This window comes from Schistocerca piceifrons, chromosome 2, assembly GCF_021461385.2.
Source record: "Schistocerca piceifrons isolate TAMUIC-IGC-003096 chromosome 2, iqSchPice1.1, whole genome shotgun sequence".
In the NCBI taxonomy this organism is placed as follows: Eukaryota; Metazoa; Arthropoda; class Insecta; order Orthoptera; family Acrididae; genus Schistocerca; species Schistocerca piceifrons.
This window is the reverse complement of record NC_060139.1, coordinates 556900049-556927689: the sequence shown is the minus strand read 5'-3', so window position 1 is coordinate 556927689 and position 27641 is coordinate 556900049. Positions and strand designations below refer to the sequence as shown.

The following is a 27641-nucleotide window of genomic DNA, read 5'->3' as shown; positions in this document are numbered from 1 at the left end:
AATTACTTACGATGAATGCCAGGACGGCTCCTTTGAAAGGGCATGCCCAATTTGCTTTCCTATCTTCCCTAATACACTCCTGGAAATGGAAAAAAGAACACATTGACACCGGTGTGTCAGACCCACCATACTTGCTCCGGACACTGCGAGAGGGCTGTACAAGCAATGATCACACGCACGGCACAGCGGACACACCAGGAACCGCGGTGTTGGCCGTCGAATGGCGCTAGCTGCGCAGCATTTGTGCACCGTCGCCGTCAGTGTCAGCCAGTTTGCCGTGGCATACGGAGCTCCATCGCAGTCTTTAACACTGGTAGCACGCCGCGACAGCGTGGACGTGAACCGTATGTGCAGTTGACGGACTTTGAGCGAGGGCGTATAGTGGGCATGCGGGAGGCCGGGTGGACGTACCGCCGAATTGCTCAACACGTGGGGCGTGAGGTCTCCACAGTACATCGATGTTGCCGCCAGTGGTCGGTGGAAGGTGCACGTGCCCGTCGACCTGGGACCGGAGCGCAGCGACGCACGGATGCACGCCAAGACCGTAGGATCCTACGCAGTGCCGTAGGGGACCGCACCGCCACTTCCCAGCAAATTAGGGACACTGTTGCTCCTGGGGTATCGGCGAGGACCATTCGCAACCGTCTCCATGAATCTGGGCTACGGTCCCGCACACCGTTAGGCCGTCTTCCGCTCACGCCCCAACATTGTGCAGCCCGCCTCCAGTGGTGTCGCGACAGGCGTGAATGGAGGGATGAATGGAGACGTGTTGTCTTCAGCGATGAGAGTCGCTTCTGCCTTGGTGCCAATGATGGTCGTATGCGTGTTTGGCGCCGTGCAGGTGAGCGCCACAATCAGGACTGCATACGACCGAGGCACACAGGGCCAACACCCGGCATCATGGTGTGGGGAGCGATCTCCTACACTGGCCGTACACCACTGGTGATCGTCGAGGGGACACTGAATAGTGCACGGTACATCCAAACCGTCATCGAACCCATCGTTCTACCATTCCTAGACCGGCAAGGGAACTTGCTGTTCCAACAGGACAATGCACGTCCGCATGTATCCCGTGCCACCCAACGTGCTCTAGAAGGTGTAAGTCAACTACCCTGGCCAGCAAGATCTCCGGATCTGTCCCCCATTGAGCATGTTTGGGACTGGATGAAGCGTCGTCTCACGCGGTCTGCACGTCCAGCACGAACGCTGGTCCAACTGAGGCGCCAGGTGGAAATGGCATGGCAAGCCGTTCCACAGGACTGCATCCAGCATCTCTACGATCGTCTCCATGGGAGAATAGCAGCCTGCATTGCTGCGAAAGGTGGATATACACTGTACTAGTGCCGACATTGTGCATGCTCTGTTGCCTGTGTCTATGTGCCTGTGGTTCTGTCAGTGTGATCATATGATGTATCTGACCCCAGGAATGTGTCAATAAAGTTTCCCCTTCCTGGGACAATGAATTCACGGTGTTCTTATTTCAATTTCCAGGAGTGTATAATCTTGTGCTCTGTGTCTATTGATCTCATCACTTAGAAGACATTAAACCCTAAGTTTCCATTTTTTCTTCATAATATAAATAATCTTTTTTCCCAATCCCTCTTCATAGCCTTTTTGTGTTTATTCATCTAAACTATTTCAGTCTACATTATCATTGTCTTAAATATGTTTCAGCAACATCACAGACTGATATTTGAAAATGGTTATTGTACCTCTGTAATCTGATGTAATTCTGTTCACCTATAGCTTACATGGAAGACTGTCCAAGCATTGGCACATTTACCTACAGACTGAAGGGATTCAGTGACCCTCCAACTGATCACTACATGAGGACATATTATGTCGCTGCAGCGCCAGAGTTTTCAAAACACAAGAAATATTGCATGGGCTCGATCCCAAGACACAAGGTAAGCACTGCAACAGTTCATTATGGTCACAATAACAAAAAGTAAGCAAAGTTCTCTCTTTTGTTTATGATACTATGACAATACACTTCATATATCAGAAAGGGGCAAACTGGTTATATTTTCAAGTGGTATCACTTTTCGTTGTCCACTAAGAGACAAAAAATTTCCTCCACTAAATAATATTCATTAATAAAATAAAATATACACTTAGCACTTCACCTTGTTCATTGTATGCGCATAAAATATGTACGAAATTTAATGCCAGGAGCAGCTTTTTCTAGCTGTGAAAATGCTGTTATTTAGTAATTTGATAGCAAATATCTCGAGTAGGCGATATAGGGCATCCACATTGGTATATTGCACTGGATGCTTGTATTCAATGGAGCTGAGGAAAAGTGCTCAACGCTGGAGCCATTGAGCTGTTCATTCTGGAAGTCTAGAGTATGGTCTGAAGAGTGGCCCATAATTAAAGTGGACATAATCCGAAACAGGTAAACGCAGAATTTATTAATGGTAAAGACAATTGCTACAGCTTCTTTTCCTATTTGTGATTAGTTCTTATGAGTGGGTGTCAGCATCTTTGACACATAGGCAGTCAGTTGCTCAATGCTATCATCATTCCGGTGCACCAGCACTGCACGATTGCTGTATGGAGAGGCAACCATAGTGTGACACAGTGATGAAAAAGGCATAAGCCAGGTTGCCAAGCTCACCATGCACGTCAACTGCGTGAAGGCACCCTCACAGATAGCCACCCACCTGCACTAAATGCCTTTTTTCCGCAGCTGGTTTAGTGGATGCATGATGTGTATTGCTTAAATGAACTTTGAATAATAATTTACCATACTCCACTTGCTCCTGGAAAACTAAAAGTTGTTTAAGAGGCACATTAGCCTTGTGTCATGTAACATACGAGGTGCTATCCAAAATTTTTGGGACTGGTGCTGCCATCTGTTGAAAACCTTACCTTTGGACTAATGGTTACCATCACCCTCAAAGTAGTTCCCATCCACACACACACACACATACACCGGTCCCAGCACTTCTGCCATTGGTCAAACATTTTTTGGAAGTCCTGTTCTTTGAGGGTGTTTATCACTGCCAGTGATGCTTCTTGAATCCTCTCTAGAGTGTCGAACCAATGGCCTTTCAACTTGAGTTACGGTTTTGGGAATAGCGCGAAGTCACAAGGTGCCAAACCTGGCAAGTACGGTGGGTGGGGTGCAACCGCCATGTTGCTTTTTGCCAAAAAGGTCCTGGTGAGCAAGGACATGTGACAGGGTGCATTGTCGTGATGCAGCAGCCAGTTCCCTTGACACCAACGTTCAGGCCATCGTCGCTACACGTTTTTATGGAGCCGTCATAAAACGTCACAGTAGTATGCAGAATTCACTGTGTGGTTGGGTTGGACGAATTTTTTGTGTACAATTCCCTTGGCATCAAAGAAAACGATGATCATGTTCTTCACTTTGTTCTTCACCTGCCCCACTTTCTTGGGTCTTGGAGAGCCCAGGCTCTTCCACTGGGGCAATTGTTGCTTTGTCATAACCATAAATCCAGCTCTCGTCACCGGTGATAACCTGTGACAAAAAGGTTGGATCATCAGATGCGGTCTTTACCATTTGCGGATCCGCCGTAAAATTGCCACACACCAAACACAGAGTATTACGGAAATCACTGTGGACACGCAACACAGCCTCCCAGCTGAATGCCTCTCTGCACACTAACTCATCGCCTCTCCACACACTGACTCATCAGATTTGCAGCTCTCGCCACCTAGCGGTGCAAAGATCTGCTACTCCTACTTTCCAGATGGCAGCATGAGTCCCGAAAATTTTGGATTCCACCTCGTAGTGAATAGCGTACAAAGGTTTCACAGCTGTTTCTGACGTGTAGCTCCTTCAACAGTTATGTCATTGAGATAGTTAGTGTAAATGGATGTGGATGTGTTTAACTATTCCTGATATCACTAGAAGATTTTCAGAACAGAAGAGATCCCAGAAGGCAAGAAGATGAAAGATAAGATGAGTATAAGGTGAGTATAAGGTGGAAGAGTGTTTATAACCATGATGGTGTGCGACACCTCATCCATCTGGATCTGCAAATATGCATCAGCAAGGTCAATCACAGCAAAATATTCTCCCCTGACAAGCATATGAAGAGTTGTTCTGGACATGGGTTAGGGCATGTTTTGATCTATGCATAGGCATTGTCAATTCATAGTCACCGTATAGCCAGAGGGAGCCACTGTGTTTCTTTACCAATACTAGAGGCATGGCCCAAGTTCTAATTTTAAATGATTCAGTCACCCCGGTCTTATTTAGATGATAGAGTTCCTGCTTAGTAGCTGTCCATAAGGAGACTGGAAAGGGCTATGCAAGACAGAAATGAGACACTGTGTCTGTATGAAGGAGATAAGAGCTTGGAAATCTGAGGTGCACCCTAGGCCAGGTTCAAACACAGGTGCTAGTCAGGTATGACCTGAATCTCATCATTGGTGGAGAGTCCAAAGAATGAGAAGGCTTCCAGACCAAAAATGTTCTGCCATGTGATCTTCTTGTAGGGTGCATAGATAGTGAATTTAGCTGTCACCATATGCTACTAATCAACAGGAGGGTAGGCCAAATCTGGGGAACCCATATAAGCACATGTTTAGAGACTTATGAGGGAAATGGTAGCTCCAGCATCCACCTAGAAATAGATGTTTTCATCCACAATTATTAGGATTGTAAGCAACTTATTAATGAAAAGATTGCCAGGGAGAACTATTGCCTGAAGTTCGTGCACTGTTCCTTGATACCAAGATACAGGCAGAGAGCTGGGTGCGATTGGCCTGATGGTTTACAACAAACTGTTTGGAGATGCCAATCTTTCCCACGGAGGGTACAGTGTGCCCAGAAATCCTAACAGTCTGCTTGCGGGTGTGCTGTGAAGCAGTCTTAGTATCACAGAAGACGCCACTGCACACACCGACAAGGAATAATTGGCTGAATGATTGGCTGTGCAGAGGCCATTGACATATTGGGAAGCGATGAATCATGACACCACTGTCTCTGAAATGCTTTACAATGGTTTCATGCTCCTATGGTGCAATGTGACATCTTAACCACTGTTACGTGTGGGTGAGCCAGGAGGCATCCTTAGCTGCCTGTGCTATTTCTGCAGTTTGTGTAATTGTCAGAATATCTTTCATTGATGGGTTGTCAAGCTTAGGGCTGATGTGCGAACTGATGGATTGGGAGCCATTTGGATCACTATGCCTTGACTTAGTGTCCAGATATGGACTACACGCAACAAGCGGCTACACGGTTTTTTAGGTTAGATGGCCTTGGGCAAGTACAGAAAGGGCAACAGCCTCAACGGGTGCGGGGCAAAGTCAGGACATGCGGGGACCAAGCAGCAGTCGGTATTGTAATTGTCAACTGTCGAAGCTGCGTTGGTAAAGTACCGGAACTTCAAGCGCTGATAGAAAGCACCGAAGCTGAAATCGTTATAGGTACAGAAAGCTGGCTTAAGCCAGAGATAAATTCTGCCGAAATTTTTACAAAGGTACACACGGTGTTTAGAAAGGATAGATTGCATGCAACCGGTGGTGGAGTGTTCATCGCTGTTAGTAGTAGTTTATCCTGTAGTGAAGTAGAAGTGGATAGTTCCTGTGAATTATTATGGGTGGAGGTTACACTAAACAACCGAACTAGGTTAATAATTGGCTCCTTTTACCGACCTCCCGACTCAGCAGCATTAGTGGCAGAACAACTGAGAGAAAATTTGGAATACATTTCACATAAATTTTCTCAGCATGTTATAGTCTTAGGTGGAGATTTCAATTTACCAGATATAGACTGGAACACTCAGATGTTTAGGACGGGTGGTAGGGACAGAGCATCGAGTGACATTATACTGAGTGCACTATCCGAAAATTACCTCGAGCAATTAAACAGAGAACCGACTCGTGGAGATAACATCTTGGACCTACTGATAACAAACAGACCCGAACTTTTCGAATCTGTATGTACAGAACAGGGAATCAGTGATCATAAGGCCGTTGCAGCATCCCTGAATATGGAAGTTAATAGGAATATAAAAAAAGGGAGGAAGGTTTATCTGTTTAGCAAGAGTAATAGAAGGCAGATTTCAGACTACCTAACAGATCAAAACGAAAATTTCTGTTCCGACACTGACAATGTTGAGTGTTTATGGAAAAAGTTCAAGGCAATCGTAAAATGCGTTTTAGACAGGTACGTGCCGAGTAAAACTGTGAGGGACGGGAAAAACCCACCGTGGTACAACAACAAAGTTAGGAAACTACTGCGAAAGCAAAGAGAGCTCCACTCCAAGTTTAAACGCAGCCAAAACCTCTCAGACAAACTGAAGCTAAACGATGTCAAAGTTAGCGTAAGGAGGGCTATGCGTGAAGCGTTCATTGAATTCGAAAGTAAAATTCTATGTACCGACTTGACAGAAAATCCTAGGAAGTTCTGGTCTTACGTTAAATCAGTAAGTGGCTCGAAACAGCATATCCAGACACTACGGGATGATGATGGCATTGAAACAGAGGATGACACGCGTAAAGCTGAAATACTAAACACCTTTTTCCAAAGCTGTTTCACAGAGGAAGACCGCACTGCAGTTCCTTCTCTAAATCCTCGCACAAACGAAAAAATGGCTGACATCGAAATAAGTGTCCAAGGAATAGAAAAGCAACTGGAATCACTCAATAGAGGAAAGTCCACTGGACCTGACGGGATACCAATTCGATTCTACACAGAGTACGCGAAAGAACTTGCCCCCCTTCTAACAGCCGTGTACCGCAAGTCTCTAGAAGAACGGAGGGTTCCAAATGATTGGAAAAGAGCACAGATAGTCCCAGTCTTCAAGAAGGGTCGTCGAGCAGATGCGCAATACTATAGACCTATATCTTTTACGTCGATCTCTTGCAGAATTTTAGAACATGTTTTTTGCTCGCGTATCATGTCATTTCTGGAAACCCAGAATCTACTATGTAGGAATCAACATGGATTCCGGAAACAGCGATCGTGTGAGACCCAACTCGCCTTATTTGTTCATGAGACCCAGAAAATATTAGATACAGGCTCCCAGGTAGATGCTATTTTTCTTGACTTCCGGAAGGCGTTCGATACAGTTCCGCACTGTCGCCTGATAAACAAAGTAAGAGCCTACGGAATATCAGACCAGCTGTGTGGCTGGATTGAAGAGTTTTTAGCAAACAGAACACAGCATGTTGTTATCAATGGAGAGACGTCTACAGACGTTAAAGTAACCTCTGGCGTTCCACAGGGGAGTGTTATGGGGCCATTGCTTTTCACAATATATATAAATGACTTAGTAGATAGTGTCGGAAGTTCCATGCGGCTTTTCGCGGATGATGCTGTAGTATACAGAGAAGTTGCTGCATTAGAAAATTGTAGCGAAATACAGGAAGATCTGCAGCGGATAGGCACTTGGTGCAGGGAGTGGCAGCTGACCCTTAACATAGACAAATGTAATGTATTGCGAATACATAGAAAGAAGGATCCTTTATTGTATGATTATATGATAGCGGAACAAACACTGGTAGCAGTTACTTCTGTAAAATATCTGGGAGTATGCGTATGGAGCGATTTGAAGTGGAATGATCATATAAAACTAATTGTTGGTAAGGCGGGTACCAGGTTGAGATTCATTGGGAGAGTGCTTAGAAAATGTAGTCCATCAACAAAGGAGGTGGCTTACAAAACACTCGTTCGACCTATACTTGAGTATTGCTCATCAGTGTGGGATCCGTACCAGGTCGGGTTGACGGAGGAGATAGAGAAGATCCAAAGAAGAGCGGCGCGTTTCGTCACTGGGCTATTTGGTAACCGTGATAGCGTTACGGAGATGTTTAATAAACTCAAGTGGCAGACTCTGCAAGAGAGGCGCTCTGCATCGCGGTGTAGCTTGCTCGCCAGGTTTCGAGAGGGTGCGTTTCTGGATGAGGTATCGAATATATTGCTTCCCCCTACTTACACTTCCCGAGGAGATCACGAATGTAAAATCAGAGAGATTAGAGCGCGCACGGAGGCTTTCAGACAGTCGTTCTTCCCGCGAACCATACGCGACTGGAACAGGAAAGGGAGGTAATGACAGTGGCACGTAAAGTGCCCTCCACCACACACCGTTGGGTGGCTTGCGGAGTATCAATGTAGATGTAGATGTAGAGTCACAAAGGTGAAATTGCAACAGTGACTCAGTACCTGTTAATCAATCACGCAAGACTGTTACAATTTGACCAGGTTGCTTGTGCTATTGTGAAATTTGAGTTGCGTTGCAGTTGTGGAATCATTGTGAATAGTACTTCAAAAATAACGTGGACATCTCAAATATAAAAGTGACTGGATTTAAGAAATGAGCCAACTTCTTAAATAAGAAAAACACCTTCAGGAAAGAACAAGACAGGAAGAGTGTTCATTGGGAAATGTCACCTGTAACATGAAAGTGCTGCTTCAGCTGCTGTAAATGTGTGTCTCAATTCTCTTTGACATAATTGAGAAGTAGAGTGCTAGGTGATCTGCTCTCTGGCTGGGAAGTGACCACTGCCTGTATCAGGTGAGTACTCTGTATCTGTAGTTGATCCTTCAGAAGCTGATTTTCCTGGTAGAGCAACTCATTTTGCTGCTGCTGCTGTTGTTGAAACTGCTGTTGCAATTGCTGCAGCAGCAACAGCTGTTGTCCTGTTGCTGTTGCAAGAGTTTAACATCCATGGTATGCTGTTAACCTTTTGCTTTGTCATCAGTTATTATGACTGGCCAGGGGTCACAAGCAGCAGACTGCCAAGTGTGAATAGAACGACAGATGACGAGGAAAACAATGAGCAGTCCAAAGAACAAAAACATAAGACACAGTGAAAATGTGAGACCAAAACCAATGGTGTGTAATGAGAACAATATGAGAGCCCAGCAAATACACAACTGAAAGTGGAGCCACAGTGTGGTGAGCTTTACAGTGCTGCTGTGGCCAGTGAGACAGAAAGTGGCTTTGTGGTACTGCATGGCCAATGCTTTGACATGGCAATACTAGCACTCATAGCAGTATCTGTGTTGCCTATTGGCAAAATTCAAGGTCCATGCCTTCTGACAGGTTTTCAAACTTGCTATGCTGAGATACAAGATGCAGCGATCTGGAAAAAAAAAAAAAAAAAAGGAGAGAGATGATTCAAGAAAATTAGACTTAATATTCTCTATGCTGCTTTTATTTCTGTGGACTGGAAGAACCAATTTTTTGTTCAGTACGGTCATGTCTGTGTGCTTGTCAATAGTATGAGCAATATTATTTCAATTTGTGTTACACCCAAAAAACGACATTTTACAGGTGAAGCGAAAAACTAATTACGCATAAGCTGGGAAACTTTTCACACATTGTAGGATGTGAAATTATTGTGTTTGAGACTTACTTCTGGAAACATGTAAAGTGATGATTTGCTATAGTTCTTCAAATTTGAGGAAAATGTGTTGAACTTAACACATTTTGATACAGTAAAATGCAAAATGTAGAAATAAAAAAAATGATTAATAAGGAAAATGCATAACTAACCAGTTATTTTTGTTACCATTATATAACAACATTATCTGTTAATAATAAATTAATTTTCACAGTAAACATTCTAATGTATAGTATGTGTATAATGTCTTTCTTGCTGCCAGTTGATAGCAATAGGATTTATATCAGACTAACATGTTATTATTGGAAATCATTTTATTACAAAAAAATGTTCAAATGTGTGTGAAATCTTATGGGACTTAACAGCTAAGGTCATCAGTCCCTAAGCTTACACACTACTTAACCTAAATTATCCTAAGACAAACACACACACCCATGCCCGAGGGAGGGCTCGAACCTCCGCCGGGACCAGCTGCACAGTCCATGACTGCAGCGCCTTAGACCGCTCGGCTAATCACGCACGGCTCATCTTATTACACAATAAAATATTCACTTTAGCCATCTTGATATACAATTCTCACAATGTCTTTCTGCTTCAATTCTTCAATGATATACTGTATTATTTAAATGCTTGTATGCATTATTATTAAACAAAATTGTTAATCCAAAGTCTAAATCTTCGGGTTAAACATTTTGCTTCGTGGAATGTTCAGAATGACCATCCTGTCAATTTTTTGTTAAATTTGGTTCAATGCTCCTCCTCCTTCCAAGCAAACAAAAGCTATCATACTAACTTATTCCTTGTTGACAGTTAATGTAACAAATGCATCAATGATGTTAGCACAGAAATCTAAATCTCCTATGCTCCTCCATTCATCTCCAAAATATTTACGTAGCAAGTTTCTCACATCAGTATTGTTTGCTTTATTCATTCTACTGTCTGGTGAAGTAACTGATGGTTAAACAGTAAGGCAATGTTTTCCCTTTCTTAGAATGGGACTGAAAGTCTTGGATGGTTCATCACAGTGAGAGGTTGGCTCCATTTTTATTTTAAATTTGTAAGTTTCATATTTCATTGATTTTCATAATGTAATTCACTTCATCTCACTGATACCATCCTCCTTTTTAAAAAGTTCACTAAATTCTTAGTGGTCCCTCACACTCCAGTCCTCAACTAAGAAATTAACTAAACCTACTCATTTATAAACACTGTGGTAGTCTGTCTGTCAGTTTTTTGAAGATTTTGCTCTTCACAACCTACTGCAAGAGGCCTCAAGCTATCATTCTCAGTAGGGAACTCAAATCTGTACAGAAGATCACAAAGACCTGAAGCAACCTCAACAGAACTTCTGACAGCTTGATTTTCTGTCCAGACATAGAAGTGTGGATTTCTATTATCCTTGCGTGTCACACAGAGTGTGATAATTTATTTGTTGTGGATAATATGCCTTATTGTTTAATAGTTTTGGAAGAACTCAGCTGCATTTCAGAGCCCAGGTTGATGAAAAATTTTTGCCCTTGGTCTATGAGCACTCGAGTTTGTCAGAATTCCTGATTTTTCATTCTGAACAGCTATAACCAACCTAAGAGACATTTTAAGGCAGTAGCTACATGTATCAGATGCAGGTTTTCAGAAATCTAAGCTAAGTTCAATTTTGAGCTGAATATTTTTTGGAGGAATACCGTCCCCCCCCCCCCCCCCCCCCCCCCCCCCCCCTCTCCCTATCCTTTAGGCTCAAGGGGAAACTAATACCCTTCTATTTCTTTGCTGCTAACTTCTCTTCCTCATGACAACTCTCTTCATGTTATTTACATCCTTCACCACCCATAACTGATATAGTAATTGCATTTAGATGACTCTGTCCAAATCCAAACAGCTTTGCAAAAAGATTTGCACACACTGGTTCCAAGTCTATTTATTGGTGTGTGATACTTATGGGTCCGTGATGTAGGTTTCCTGGTATCAGCTCTAGAGTGGCATCTCTTTGGTCAAGAAACCTGAATCATCACTTAAACATGCTGATCCTGCTTACTTTTGTTTAGAACTCCAAATACTTTATTTTTGGCCCTTAGTAGGAATATTACAGCAGTGGTAATGAGTAATGACCATCTTTGTGCTGGCATGGAGGTGTGAACACAATCATATTAGGATCTTTATCAGAGTTTCTAATGCTTTCTTGGATGACAACAGACAGTGCGGTGTTGGGTTGCATGACTCACACGTCTCTTCCAGTTGACTTACACATTGTGCATGCAGCTGATCCTCTTCTTTGGGTTATCAGCTACGTCGCTCTCGCCGTTTAATTCTTCTCCGAAAGGGGAATATTATTAACCAGCTCTATATTCTTGCAATAAATTATGTACTCATTGGCTCTTGTCAGTTAAACGACGACATATGTGTGACTCTCGTCCCAAAGTAACAATTATTATGTACAAACTCCAGCAAGCCAACTGGTTTCAAGATAAATGTTAGAATCTACTACACATTCATACAGTTACATCTGTTCTGCCTCATGCAGAGCCAAGACATAAAGTAAGACTTTCTATATAACACACTCTTCATCTGTCTCTTTAACAATCCTCATGACACCACACACTATGGAACTTATCCAGATACTCTTTGACTTTTTGATATAATTTCTAAGTGCTGCTTGTAACCACTTGTCGGGGCCGCTCATCTGACACAGCTTCTGGCTCCTCATGACAGCTGTCCTTCCTGCACACACAGATATGTGTGGTACAGTAAAAAGGCTCTCTCACCCTTGTCATTAAAATATCAGGTGTTTGAGATGGCAGAGAGCCAAGTGTTACTAGAATTTACCCCAAAATTCTCGAAGCAATACAAGTTCCTTAAAAGAATTGGGAAAGTCATAAACTTGAATGTTGACTTAATTCTGTATTAAATTATAGATTATCAGCATTCAAAATTGTAGGTCATCAACATTCATTAAGATTTTGGTTGGGTCAGATTAATATTTGTAGTGAGACTTACAGTTGCAGTATTCTTTTTTTAAGTTTATTTTTACGTACCTTGTCTCAAATTTAAGTTGATGAACATGTCTGGTTTTCTTTTCCTCCTTTAGGCTTCCTTTTGAATTATCAGCAGTTCCTTCCTCAATAATCCAAAAAGCTGTTTCCTTACATACAATTCACAAGTAAAACATAACTGTCAATATTGCACACACAGCGTTATCAAGAAAAGCACATTGGTTGTCACTGTAACAAGCTGAGCAAAGTAACTAATCAGCTTCATTTAGTATTAATGTCAGACATAATATGATTTGCAACATGCACTATACAGGACTGAATACAATTTGAAACAACAGCTAGATTTTAGCAGCTGCTTATACTATCAGTGAATAAAATTTATTACAATCTGACTTCACAGTATGAAAGATTGCTTTAGAAACTACGCGTATATAAAAATGTATCAAACCAAATTTTGTCCATTAGTGGATATGATGTGATTTGAAATGATGCTCCTCACATATTGAATGCCATTTTGTAATATTTGTTAGAAAGAGTCATACTGATGAACAGAGATAGGATAATGAAGAATACTATCAGATATCATTAGCAATTCTAACTGTTCTGAATCACTGTTGTTTTCAAGAATGGTTGCTGCCTTTAAGAAGTAATAGAGCCCAACTGATATTTTTTCTTTAGCACATTTGTCATAGAAGATGCGACATGAAAAACCACAACATATTTTGGAAATAAGTCAGACTTTCCCCTACTTGGTTTACTTAGCAAGTGTGTCTGCAGTGAAAAGTTTAGGATTTGGTTATCAAGTGTCTGATCATATCACTATCATCAGTCAGTACCATTGAACAGTGGCCTAAAAATAAGTAGTCTAACAAGAAATTGTTTGACCTTACCGTGATTCCATGTGATAATCATATATGGAAGCTGCTACTACAACCTGTGGTGTGTTAGTAAAATTTTGTTTTGCCAAAACTTCAGTCTGTCTTTTAATGCACAAGTAGTTCTGTGCTGCACAGTTCTACAGTATTCTGTTTCTTCATAAAACTTTTACTTAAACAGTAAATTAAATTACTACTTCTCTCTGTTTTCCAGATAATGATGAATTATATCAGTCACTTCTTTAAAGTTTATAAGTCAAAACCAAAGTTTATGTTTGGATTCCATGGTGAATTGTCTCATGATTCATATAATGATGTGGGAGCAGCTGATGGGGATCTGCTCGAAATGATGAAGTCATTGCATAGAGAAGGCCATCTTAACAACACTGTATTTATCATCATGAGCGATCATGGCCACCGGTAAGTTTTGATCTTTCAATTATTATTATTATTATTATTATTATTATTATTGTATTCATTAGTATACGAAATGGTACTTTAATGTATTTGCAAGCATTATTCGCATCTTAACAGAAAATGAGCAGTATATAGAATTGGTAGATGATAATGCCAGTGTATCTTGATTATTGGTGCAACGGGAGGGATGGCATATGCCTAATAAAACACACAATACATAATAAAAATGAATATTCAAATCTTTGGCCAACCACCTTTACACCCCCTATCATTGGGCAGAAGAAACAGTGACTGATTGTAGATAATATTTCAATGTCAGGTCCGTCAATTGACAGTTGTAACTGCTGAACATATAGGAAAACCAGTCAGCTGTGTATTGCCTAATACTGTTATTGTATTTCTACAGCTTTAGTGGAATAGTAGTTAGGCAGTTCATAACTTTATCAGTGAAGTTGGTTTTAGTGTGAAGTACATTAACAGATCCTCTGTGTTGACTTGAACATACATCATGTAATTGAACAGCTTATTACAAGCTACAAGAGCTTCTGATAATGCAGAACTCCTCAGGATTTTAAGTGATTACAAAGTTTACACTGAGGTGCTGTACTCATTGTGTAGTGATATGCACGTATACAGATGGTGGTAATAATGCGTACACAAAGTATAAAAGGGCAGTGCATTGGCAGAGCAGTCATTTGTTCTCAGGTGATTAAAGTGAAAAGGCTTCTGATGTGATTATGGACACACAATGGGAATTAACAGACTTTGAATGCACAGTAGTAGTTGAAGCAAGAACATGGGAAATTCCATGTGGGGAATTGTTAGGGAATTCATTATTCCAGGCTACATGGTGTTAAAGGGTACTGAGAATACCAAATTGCAGGCATTGCCTCTCACCATGGACAATGAAGTGGTCGATGGCCTTCACCTAGTGACCGAGGGCAGTGGCATTTGCATAGAGTTTTCAGTGCTAACAGACAGGCAACACTGTGTGGAATAACTGCAAAATCAATGGGGGATGTATGACGAACATAATTGTTAGGACAGTAGAGTGAAATTTGGCATTAAGGGCTGTGGTGGCAGACAGCCGATGTGAGTGTCTTTGTCAAACAGCACGACATTGCCTGCAGTGCCTCTCTTGGGTAAGTGACCATATCAGTTGGACCCTACACAACTGGAAAACCATGGCCTGGTCGTATGAGCCCCTATTTCAGTTGGTAAGAGCTGATGGTAGGGTTAGAGTGTGGTGCAGACCTCATGAAGCCATGGAGATGAGTTGTCAGCAAGGTGCTGTGTGAGCTGCTGGTGGCTCCATAATGGTGTGGGCTGTGTTTGCATGGAATGGACTGGGTCCTCTGATCCAAATGAACTGATGATTGACTGGAAATGGTTATGTTTGGCTACTTCGAGACCATTTGCAGCCATTCATGGACTCTGTTCCCAAACAATGGTGTCATGTCACCAGGCCACAGCTATTCATGATTGGTTTGAAGAACATTCTGAACAATTCAAGAAAACAATTCGACCATCCAATTTGCCCAACATGAATAGCATTGAATATTTATGGGACATAATAGAGAGGCCAGTTCATGCACAACATCCTGCACCAGCGACAATTTTTCAAGTATGGATGGTTATAGAGGCAGCATGTCTCAATGTTTCTGTAGAGGAATTCTGACTTGTTGAGTCCATATCACGTCGAGTTGCTGCACTATGTTGAATAAAAGGAGATTCAACAAGATATTGGGAGGTATCTCATGACTTTTGTCACTTCAGTGTATATTTGTTGTCTATCCTGGATCTATAGAAGAGGACTGGATCCTTACAGTGATTGCAGGTGTTACAACGATACTCTACACATAGTTCAAAAATCTGGATGTAAAATATTGCTTTCTTCAACAATTTATAACATATAAAGTTTATAAATTCCATTATTACATCATGTTACATATAGATGTTGTCCAAATGGCAGTGCCATGTTCAGATTTTTTTCTCCCTGATCAAGAATGGTGATCCACATTTTGCCTCACACTCAGTCCCCAGTCAATGAAAATACATATTGATTATCACATAGAAACAATTTCTTTAGAATTTTTCAGTGGGATATTGAGCAGGACACAGGATACATGGCTTATACTAGTTTTTATATGAAGGACATGTGCTGCATTTACCTGATTGCAGCTTTTTGTATTTATGCGTATCACTGTTTTCTCTTAGTGTTTCTGCAGTAGATACATACTTAAAATACAAGGCAGTAGTTCAGTGAATCATTTCTGAGATTTTCATGAAGATGGGTGTGACTTTGGTTCTCTTTCTATCCTGGAAATAAGAAGCCATCTCGATCCATTGCCTGAGAGCAGAAAATGTTAGTACATTGTTGACCAGTTACTATTGTGTGCTAATTAACTGCAGAGGAAGAAGGAATGCTGGAATTTATGGTCCATCAGTATGACCAGGATTATAAAGTCTAAGAAACCAATTAGTCAATTCCAGTGTCAGTTCTGGAGATAAACAATCCTTGACAGTCTTACTGTGTGGAGATGCCAATACAACAATCACTACTATATCGACAACACATCATGCATCCCATATGTACCCAACTAAGCAGCTGAAGCTCTGGTAGCTGAGTTCACATGCAGATTTAATTTGAAGATTTCAGAAGTGTGAGATGGAGTGCAGTGGCATCAGGTTGGTCAAATTTGGGAACAGTGAGCAAATTTTGTTGTGTTGCCAAACTTTGGATCACATCTCACATACCTTGCTTTTTATGAACATCTAACATGTGTACACTGACATTAAATGTAGTTGGAACCGAAGTGATTTTGCAAATGGACAAATACTCAGCAATAGTATATACTTCTACAGGAGACAATAAATGAAACAAGAGGTTCAGCAATGGCATTAAACTAGCTACTGCTTGATTTTCAAGTTTGCTTGATTTTCAAGTTTGGTAACAAATTGTGAATTGGACTGTTAGCCTGAAGGGTCTGATTTCTACCAGTCCATTACTAGGGAGCCAAGCGAATATAATATTGTTGTTATCCACTTTGCTTAGTGCCATAAATTAGTAAATTGTAGTAACTGATAACTGATGCAAAACACAGTCTTGACTCTGTTGATAATATGGATTTATGAGTTTGCAGTTCACAATTGGTTCACACAGACAGTGAAACACTAATTTTAAGTTAAGTTATTCGTGAAGCCAAGGCTACAAACAGTTGTACAGCAGGGAAAAAAATTATGTCTCAGAAGCAAATGTTCTTAGAAAGAATAAAGTAGGAATTGCCAATTCTACACTTCATAGTTTCGGGGGATCAAATCAGGGAATGTTTTAAGACATAAAGCAGCAGGTTGCTCAGTATGTAAGAGAGAAACTCAACTCCTGATTACTTGAAAAATTATCCGAATGAAAACTCTGGAGATAGTGCAGTTTCCTGACCCTGTGTCTCACAGAATTCAAAGCAGGTACAAACTGGAGCATAACAATGATGAAAATGGTGACACATACATTATGCTGCAGAACAAAACTAGCCCAGCGACTTTCTGTGGTTTTTAACGCAGAACTACTTGCGTATCAGTGTTGTATATTCTATCTGAGAAAGTACCATGACTGGTTGCAGTGGGTAGTGTTAATTTATTTCAGCAGCTCTTAAGATTATTGGTGAACAACACAACCAGCCACAATCCTAAACAGAACATCTCGATTGGCTGCCCTGTGTTATTATGTGTGGGTGGTTGCATCATTCACCAAAAATCCTTAATGGCCAGAGTTCACAAGGTACAGCATGGATAAAATTATATAGCTCTTAAGATGCTTTTTATGAGTAAAACAGTTTGGAATTGTAACTCAGCAGAATACATTAAAAATAATAGTTTCTCCTGGAGCCTCTTCAAAACAGGATTTTGGGGGGGGGGGGGGGGGTGTTTGCAGCGCATCTTATATTCAGGGTGATCAGGTAAATATGACACATTCTTCAATCTTGAAGGGCCTTTCACACTATGTGGAAGCATTATATCCTTGGACACTTTCACAAATGGGGCTTCTGAGGTGGTTATCCAATTCTCAGCTTCTGTGTTGAGACTGATAAATCGCCCCGTATGATTCAGCAGCATCTACTTGGTCCATAATGTATATGGCCAATTCCTAACTCCGAACATGATATAAGTCATGATCATAAGAAACCAACTATTGATTATGTCACACCACACAGTTTACAGAACATACAAAAGACTGCCAGCCAGAGCCAGTACATGGCTATATAAGAAGTATTTGCTTGCCAGGGGCGACTTGCTATTAGCTGCAGGCGATAGAAGCAGCTGACCAAGGTCAGTGGCCTGTGGTGGGAGCCCAGAGCACCCGAATGGTGCTCTACTCAAATGAACACACATATTGACATGTTTTGTAGTGGTGGTGGCAGAGGGAAAGAGCGACCATGTGCCAGCATCTCCACAGCATGCTGATGATTGGTACACCTATATTGTTTGAACTGGTTGTCCTGGGCATGAACAGTTTCCAGTCAATATCAACCAGCGAGTTGGGGTGGCACTGGCACGAATGCAGACATGCGTGTCTTCTGCCCCCTACACGAGAGCAGGCGGACAACCCTGGCACTCCATATCCAGGGATCATGTCGATGTTGGACTCCTCTCTATGTGCCATGAGATGGGGAGCCACAATTTTTGGAGGTAATGAAGGCAGCGCCAGCCGGTGGACAGTAGACACCTGCATCACTGCAGGATCCGCTGGCATTGGAGGTAACTGTGGGTGTACTGATGAAGCCCCAGTGTTCCCTCCCATGAGAGAAGACACCACAAGGGTGTCAAGAGGTTGAGCCGTGTTGTCTGTGCTGAGCTGGTCCACTGGTGGGGCAACTGGAGACCAAGTCGGGAAGGTGGATGCTCATAGCCCAGGTGGCTTGCTGCCACAGCTAACTGTGATGCCAGTAGAAGTGACACCTGCACAGTGGTCTGCAGGGAGGCATCTGCACCCACCCGGGGTGTAGCTGAATGTAGTGGCGCGCCACAAGTCACTTGTCAGTACACGCCATGAACACATATCAACCGCTGTGACTGTCGATGACACCTGGAATCTGACTTTGGTGTTGTCTGAACCCTTGGGCCCAGACTGGAGTTCTGGGCACAGACTACAATGACATTGGTGCTATTGCAGGATGCCTGTCAGGCAACAGGAGATGGAGCAGTGTCAGCAGCTGCCAGCCATGCAAGAATTTGGCTGGCCTCTTGACCCCAGTTGAAGTCGTTTTGTAAGAACTGAGAAAAAACATAAGGTAGGTCTTCGACAAAAAAAAAAAGAGGACTGCAACTTGACAGACGCATTAACTGTGGAAGACAAAACAGTGAACAAGTGAACAACATAAAGGAAACTTGGAAAAGGCACCAACAACCAATAACCAAAACGTGTCTATAAAAGGTCCAGTGAAGTCAATATCAATTCTTTCGCTAGGTAGTGTGGGCACTGGCTAAGGAAAAAAAAACTGTTGATTTGAATACATGCGGCAAGCAGCAACCAAGTGCTGTAAATAGCAATCAGTATCGGGTCAGAATGTTAACCAATTGTTTAGTGACTATAACTCTGCAATGACCTTGATGTAACAGGCTGAGAACCTCCCTATGCAACATTGTTGGAATCACAACACAGGGAGTACAACCTTCTGTTGACAAGAGAATGACACCATCTGACAGGGAAAGACGATTAAGAAAAGTGCAGAGGTTCCACAATGGGTAGGATGCGTAGACTGGTAAATAGTCGGGCCTTCTGTGTTGTATCAGGCTCACCACTTGTTTCAGCACTGGGTCTGGAACTACTGCAGATGCAATCCTGGAACTGGTAATGGGGGAATGATTAGTCTTTCATGCTTCTGTGTTAAGTTGAAAACATGAAAGTTATTCCTGATCAAACAATGGACCAGGTGCTATGGGCAGCTGAGACAATGTGTCTGCTTTAGCATGCTATGATGTGGGGCAGAAATGGGTCTTGTAATGATATCTCAACAAAAGTAAGGCCCAATGTTGAAAGCAATTAGCAGCTTTGTCAGGGAAAGCAGCAGAAGGGTGAAACGAGGCAACTAAAGATTTATGATTTGTGACTACGTGGAATTTTGTACCATATAAGAATACCTAACTTCTTTTAAAGACATAAGCAATTTCTAGGGCTTCTTTTTTGATCTGTGAATAGTGCTGCTGAGCTGCGTTCAGTGTTTTGGTTGCAAAACTGATGGGTTTCTCAGTTCTGTCAGCATGATGGAACTGCCCCCACCCGATACTCTAATGCATTTGTGGCTAAGAATAAATGTCTTCCAGGTTGGAAGACGACAGAGCAATTTGTTTTAAGTTGCACAAATGCATGCTCACATGCCAGAGGCCTCTTGAAATGAATGTTTTTACAAAGCAACTGCTGCAGATGATTAGCCGGAGTGGCTACACTCACAAACCTGTGGTAGTATACTATTTTACCAAGGAACACCTGTAGTTCCTGCAAATTAGTCTGATGAAGTAAAGCCATAATGGTGGCAACTTGCTGTTCTTAGGGTCAAACACTTGTCTGGAAATTTCATGACTGATATAAAAAATTCAGGGTTGAAAAACCAGTGACTTAGTAAGATGACAGTTAAGGCCTTCAGTGTGCAAAACAGAATGGAGATCACATAAGTGTTCTCTTGTTGTAGCATTTGTTACTACAGGATTGTTAAGATATTTGATGCAGCAAGGAGCATCTGTCATAAGTTGCTCCAAAAGTGTTGAAATATAGCCAGGGCATCAGCCTCTCCAAACATTAAACAGTTATATTGGTAAAGACTGAAAGACATGTTCACTACAAGCAATTGTTTCGATGCACCAGTTAATGGAACCTGCAGGTAAGTCCCAGCTAAGTACATTTTGAAGAGAATTGGCTCCTGGCTAATTTTGCAAGTAATTGATCAGCTTGAGGCAGAAGCTAAATATCAATAACAGACTCTGCATTTACAGTAACTTTACAGACTCCAAAAAGTTCAAGCTGACGCAAGGGTTTTCTTACAATCACTGATGGTGTAGACCACTCACGTCTTCAAATCAGTTGAATGATTCCGAGTAACGTCAACTGATCCATTTGGGACTTGACTTGTTCACAAAAGGACACAGGTAAGGTCCATGCATAAAAAAAAATGCGTACAAGCCAAAGGTTTAAGCTTGATATGTGCTATGAAGTTGTTTGCACATGCTAATCCTTTAGAAAACAAATCTGAAAATTCAGAACACAATGAATCTAGTCTTGATAAGGAACCTGATCTGATACAAGATGCACTGTGTCAGTAATAGAAAATTCAAAAGCAAGGAAAGGATCTAACCCTAACAAATTTTCAGTACGAGGGTGACACCTGAACTGCCAACCTAGCCATGAATTTTTCCAAGTTGGCTGTCATAATCTGCTGTTGCCAGAGATGTAATTTTGTGGTAGGATGGACTACAGATTTGTAAGCCATGGAAGCAATAGACTGACCGAGAATGAGAAGATGCTGTTTATTGTAGCTTACCAGATGGAGTTTAACATGAGTCAATGGTGGGGAGCTCAGCCTTGCATATGTTTGAGAACTGAGGACTGAAACAGCTACGTCAGCGTCCACTTTCAGTGATAATGATTTGTTCAGAACAAACACTTCAATATAGAGCTTATTCTGCCCTGCAGATAATGATGAAATATAATGAATGTAAATGTCCATTTGTTCTGAGGAAGGCTAGAAACAACAGATAGGTGCAATGTGGCCTTTCTTGTGACACTTGGAGCATGACATTCACCGCCTGGAGCATGACTCTCATGTTGCACAAAGCAAGGGGGTATGACAGAAGTGCCACACCGGTTCCTCATTGTTGCTGATAGGTTTGTCCATTGCAGCTGGGTTTACTGGTTTGAACAGCATTGAATCCCTCTTCGTTCAGGGAATTTGTTACCATGCACTGATGTGGTTCACTATCAACAATGGTGACATCACCCTATCTTTGATTTGGTGGCCCACAGCATGAGAGACTTCAAAGGACTGAGCAATATTTAAAGCTTCTTCCAAGGACGGATTCTCACATCGAAGGGCTCTCTGATGAACTTCCTTATCAGGTGCGAGATAGATGATCACATCTCTAACCACAGAATCTGCATAGGAATTTTTGGAGGCGTTAATTGTAAAGTGACAGTAAATATTCAAACCCTGCAACTCTGCTGCTCAAGCCCGATAAGGCTGCTGCGGCTGCTTGTGGTCCTGGTAAAATTCTGCACAAGTGGCAATGGCATGGTTGTGCTTATGTTGATAAGAAGACGAAAAACTATACATTTAAACAAAAGTGAGGGAGACTGGTTCCTGCAAAGGGGCTACTTGATACAACTGGTATGTGTGAGAAGGAACCCATAATAAAAACAAAACCTTAAAAGTTTCTTTGTCTGTTGTCCTAAGTGCAACAAAGTGCTGACAGAGCTGTTTTCCATAAGTTTCTCAATCTTCAGAAGAGTCGTCATACAGCAGAAACAGTAGATGGTGCACTTGAAATGGTGACACCTGAACTGCCAACTAGCCACAAATTTTTCCATGTTGGCTGTAATAAGCTGCTGTTGCCAGAGATGTAATTGAAGTAGCACATCCATGGATAAGTTGCTTGAAAAATGCTCACCGAAGTTGAGCACATGAAAGCTCTGCTTGTCACCAATTGTGTTCTAACTCCAAATATGATAGAAGACATGATCCTAAGAAACCAACTAGTTATTAAAACATGAGATGACAGCATAAGTACAATACAATTTAGAGAACATAAACAACACTGTCAGCCAGGTCTATTACATAGCTATATATGAAGCATTTGCTTACAGAAATTATCACTGCATGTAGCCAAACCTGTAATCCTAAACAGAAAGTACTCATAGACTGCTCTTTGTTGTTCTCAGAATGTATCCTCAAGATGTGGTTTCTCAGTGAAATATCAACATTTTGCACCAATAATACGCAGTCTTGAGGGCATTGGATCTTATGACATGTAATCATGCCATTAAATTTCTCACATGTTCAAACTCCGAGTGCTGTTTGAATCCTCCATGGTATGTACCCAGTTAATAAACAAGTCCAGGTGGATGACGACACTTCCTCCACTTATAGGGACTGTGAAAGGAGCTGTCATTGTAAAGTCCTGTACTGCAAGGAAGCAAGGGAGCGGATGTTGTTATGGGTGACCGGTATCCTCTTTCTCCAACACAAATGCACACTTAGAATAATATGGTTCTTTATTTACATGAACATTTACTTAACTTGAATAGAGTCCATGTATTGAGGTACAAACTCATCAGTAATAGTCCTCTTGTTGACAATATTGGTAATCATGCTATTACAAACTTAAGTCTCAATGCTAGTCCCACTATAGACACCAATCTGGTCACTATGTACTATCATAACCTGCATTGAGCTATACCAGCTCCTTGAGTATACTGACAGACATCAAACTGGAAGAGTGAGTCAGTGAGGCCCTCCAGCCAGTGGCAGCAGCCTAAATACTTGCTGTTGAGAGGGTGCTGACGGCATGTTGCTTGTCGGTGTGTCTCTGGCTTCTCTCGTGATAATGCTTGCTACTAATTGATCTTCTTCACGTCGTCTTTGCTGATTGATGTGCTGGCGACAGCTCACACCAACACATTCCTCCTCCCCTGAAATGCCGCTCTGTTTTGTGTAGGGAGGATGTGAATGACAATGGGGAGTCCCCCCAGGGCGCTCACCACTCTTTGGCAGGTTCACAGGTTAATGCTTGGCTACCAAGGGGCCCCAGCCTTTGCAGCATTTTTTCCCTTCTGTGTTGCATGTCTATGCTTTGGCTATTCTTTGGCTATTCTTTTCCCCCTCCCTTGGGGAACATGTCTGGGGTGTTATTGGGAATGTTCTGCATTGTCTGTCGCTGACGTAAGAACAGTCTCACCATCTTTTTTCATTCCCTTTTCCTTTCTTTGTATCCATTCTCCTTTTGTTCCTCTGCTTCGACGTTTGAGGTTTCTCTTTTCCTTCTTCCTTCCTGTGTGTTCCTGAAGGGGGCCCCCAGTTGGATGGAGTGTGCCATCAGAGACGCTGCCAATCATGGGGAATTTTCTTGCAGTGAGTCAATCATCTACAAAACTTAATGAGGCTAGTGATTCAGAGACCCTTCCTCATGGTCTCACATACTGAAGACGGTCAGTTCTTCGCCATGGTAAATCCGTTTATTATTCAGGAAGGTGTTGATGCAATTGCCAGCCCTGTGAAATCCTGCTCTCATTTACGGAATGGCACTTTGCATTAGGAGACTACTTCTGATTCTCAAGCACAACAACTGTTTGCTCCCTTGCTTCTCCACAGCTACCCTGTTCGTGTTGAGGCCCATAGAACTTTGAATTCTTCCCATGGTGTTATTTACACTCGGCTGCTCAATGGTCTGACCTACATTCCGAACCCAATGCACTGCTAGCATTGTCATCATTTCAACCACACTAGAATGTCTTGTTGACATCAAGCCAAATGTGTAACCTGTGGTAGGCATATGCACGAGGGCAGTTGTCCGTCCCCTTCTCCCCACTGTATCAACTGCAGTGATGGCCATGCTGCATTGTCTCGGGATTGTCCCATGTATCTTGATGAGTGGGCTGTCCAAGAGATGTGGATAAGTGCCTTACCCAGTCACTCGCAAGTTATTGTCTAGTTGCAAACCCTGTGTTCTCCCGTCTGGCGCCTACAGATCTGTTCTTGATACCCCTAGCTCCATAAACGACATGTGACCTCAAATTCAGCTCTGAGGTTGTGAAATCACTCAGTGTCAAGGTAGCATCACCATCCCCCCATCCAGCTGTGTAACAGGCCATCAAGGTGTCAAAGCCACCAGCTGAGTGTCATCCTCTTTGCTATCGCCATTAACCTTACAATGGCCTCTCTCCTGCCAGGCATCTCTGGCTCCCTTTTTGTTGACAATTTTGCCGTATATTGCAGTTCTCCAAGGACCTGTCTCACTGAGCAGTGTCTTCAGTGATGTCTTGATTGTCTTTACTCCAGGAGCATTGACAATGGCTTTCGCGTTTTCACTGACAAAACCGTCTGTATGAATTTCTGGTGGCACAAATGGTTTCTCTCAACATCTTTACATCTTGGGCCTGTTTCCCTTCCATTTGTTGAAAGTGTGAAACTCCTGGGGCTCATGCTTAATAGGAAACTCTCTTGGTCCTCCCATGTGTCTTACCAGACAGCTCATAGTACGCAGTTCCTCAGTGACCTATGTGTCATCAGTGGTACTTCCTGGGGTGCCTATCGAACCACCCTCCTCCATGCGTACTGGTCTCTTGTCTGTTCAGAACTCGACTATGGATGCTTTGTTTATGCATCTGCACGATCATCCCTCTTATGATGTCTCAACGCTTTCCTCCATCGTGGCACCCGTTTGGCCACTGGTGCCCTTTACGCTAGCCCAGTTGAGAGTCTGTATGCTGAAGCTGCTGAACTACCTCTGTCCTACCACTGTGACTTTCTCCTCAGCAGGTATGCATGCCGTTTGTCTGCCATGCGTAGCCACCCATCCTGTGCTGCCTCGTTCTTCATTGATTCCTTTGATCACCAGTATAGAGCGAGTCCCCCTTCCCTGTTACCACCTGGAGTCTGCTTTCGGCACTTGCTATGGAGGCTTAACTTCACATTACCTACAACATTCCTGGTGGGTGTGAACCCTTCAGGACCTTGACTTCGTGGAGCAGTCCATGTTAAACCTTGGCCTTCATTCGCTTCCTAAGGACACTACTCCAGCCTCACTTTATCGCCTTCAGTTTCATGACCTTCACATGCAACTTTGCGATAGTACCTTTGTATACACTGATGGTTCTCGGACTGACCATGGAGTCAGGTGTGCCTTCATCATTGACACCCATGTCTTTCGATATTGGCTTCCAGCACACTGCTCAGTATTTACAGGCAAGCTGTTCACACTGTCTCAGGCCATGGAGTACATCTGGCGACATAGGCTTTTCAATCGTATCCTCTGCTGAGACTCCCTTAGCGCCCTTGAAAGTCTGTGCGCTGTACACTGCCGACCCCTTAGTGCAGTGGGTCCAGTAAAACTGTCACTTGCTCACTCTTTATGGAGCCAGTGTGATGTTTCTGAGAGTTCCTGGTCATGTTGGTCTGCCAGGAAATGAGGCTGCTGACGCTGCTGCCAAGGCTGCAATTCTCGTACCTCAGCTGCTAGTTCCTACATTCCCTCTGATGTTCTGTGTGCTGCTGTATGTCAGGAGGTGGTGTCCCTTTGGCATTGCCAATGGTCCTCCCTTCATGGGAATAAGTTCCGGCTAATTAAGCCTTTCCCAGCGGCTTGGACGACTTCCTCTCGGCCCTCCCACCAGGAGGAGATAACTTTAACTAGGCTGTGTATTGGGCACTGCCTTTTTAGCCATCGTCATTTGATAAGTGGTGCCACCCCACCACTTTGTACACATTGCGCCCAAGTTTTAACTGTCCGCCACTTGCTGATGGAATGCCCATTTTTTAACTGTTTATGTTCCCACTTGGGTTTGCCGTCTAAGTTATTGGACATTTTAGCAAATGACATGCGGGTTGTTGACTGAATTTTACTTTTTATCTGCCAAAGCAATATGGCGAAGGCCATTTAATTTTTAGTTTTGGACCTCTGTTTCTGTAGGGTGTCTTTTTTAGCCCTTTCTCCACGTGCCTGTTTTTAGCTGTCTTCTCTTATGTCAGTTGGGACTGAGTATAGTCGTTTTTTAACTCCTATCTGTCTTTGTGTTCTATAGTTTTGACTTGGGCGCCTATGACCCCAGTTGTTTTTTGCCCCCCTAAAGCAAAACAAAACAAACAAGACAACAGGAGATGGGGAGGAGGGGGGGGGGGGGGGTAGGACCCTGGATGTAGAGATGAGCTGGTGGAGCTGTGACTGTGGAGGATGATGTACTCCCGATCGTTTCCTGCCATCTGGCTTGCGAGGCAACAGGAACATCCTCTGGAAAATTGCTGCCAGGGCACACATCCAGGCCCTCCAGGGCACACATCCAGGCCCTCCAGGGCACACATCCAGGCCTGAGGGCATGTCTTGCAGTGTCGATGGCGGCAGCGACAACGGGTCCAAGTTCATCGGGTCGGCAAACAGGGACGTTGGGAGTGTGGGCGAGGGTACATCATCCATTTGCTCCTCCTGGAGTGCCCCAGTGGCACCAGTGGGTGGCTGCAAGGCTACACATTCCCATGGGGTCGTGAATCTGGGGAAAGCAAAGTAGCAGAATCACAGGCAAATAACATGCACGATTGGCCACCTGTTGTTTAAAAGTGCGTACGAAACGTTTAGCTTCTCTGTTGGACTGGGGGCGAAATGGAGCTCTTGTTTGGTAACAAATGCCATTTTTTCCTCAAAACTGTTCAAAATCACGTGAAGTGAACTGTGGTCCATTGTCCAACACAAGTACTTCCAGCAAACCTTCTATGCATAATATCGAGGACAGTGCTTGAATGGTGCTACATGATGTGGTAAAGCCATAGGCACGGCAATAGTCTACCACTGTGAGCAAACGAGTGTTCCAAAATGGACACGCACAGTCAATGTGCACTCATTGTGATGACAATTGAGTCTTAGGCCAAGCTGTGAGTGTCTGTGGTGGAGTGGATTGGTTTTCTGCACATGCATAACACTGTGACATCATCTGTTCAATGTGGATGACCATGCCCTGCCAAGTACAGTGCCATTATGCTAACTGTTTAGTGTGAACAGTTCTTCAATGTCCTTGATGCAACAATTGCAATGCACCCTTTTGCAACACTTTGATAATAAGCACATGCGATTGTCCACTGTCATTTGGAACTAGAATCACAGCCTGTTGTACTTAAAGGTTATGCCGATGAGCCAAGTATCGGCGCACAACAGAGTTCTGGCGCACAACAGAGTTCTGGATACAGTTCAATGAACGAGGTCAAGACGTGCAAATGTAATGCAACAAAATCTTGAGATCTGGGTGTGCTTTTGTGGCCTGCACAATTTTTCTGTAGTGCAAGGG

General features: G+C 42.9%; 1 protein-coding gene across 3 annotated transcripts in view; it reads left to right on the top strand.

The window, feature by feature from the left end:
- The window catches only part of LOC124777213, a 482077-nt gene that overhangs the window by 383484 nt on the left and 70952 nt on the right, over positions 1–27641 (top strand). For all 3 annotated transcript variants that reach the window (XM_047252529.1, XM_047252528.1, XM_047252531.1), the window contains 2 exons: positions 1747–1907; positions 13404–13609. In XM_047252529.1, coding sequence (XP_047108485.1) covers positions 1747–1907; positions 13404–13609 — 367 coding nt within the window. The remainder of the gene's footprint in view (positions 1–1746; positions 1908–13403; positions 13610–27641) is intronic.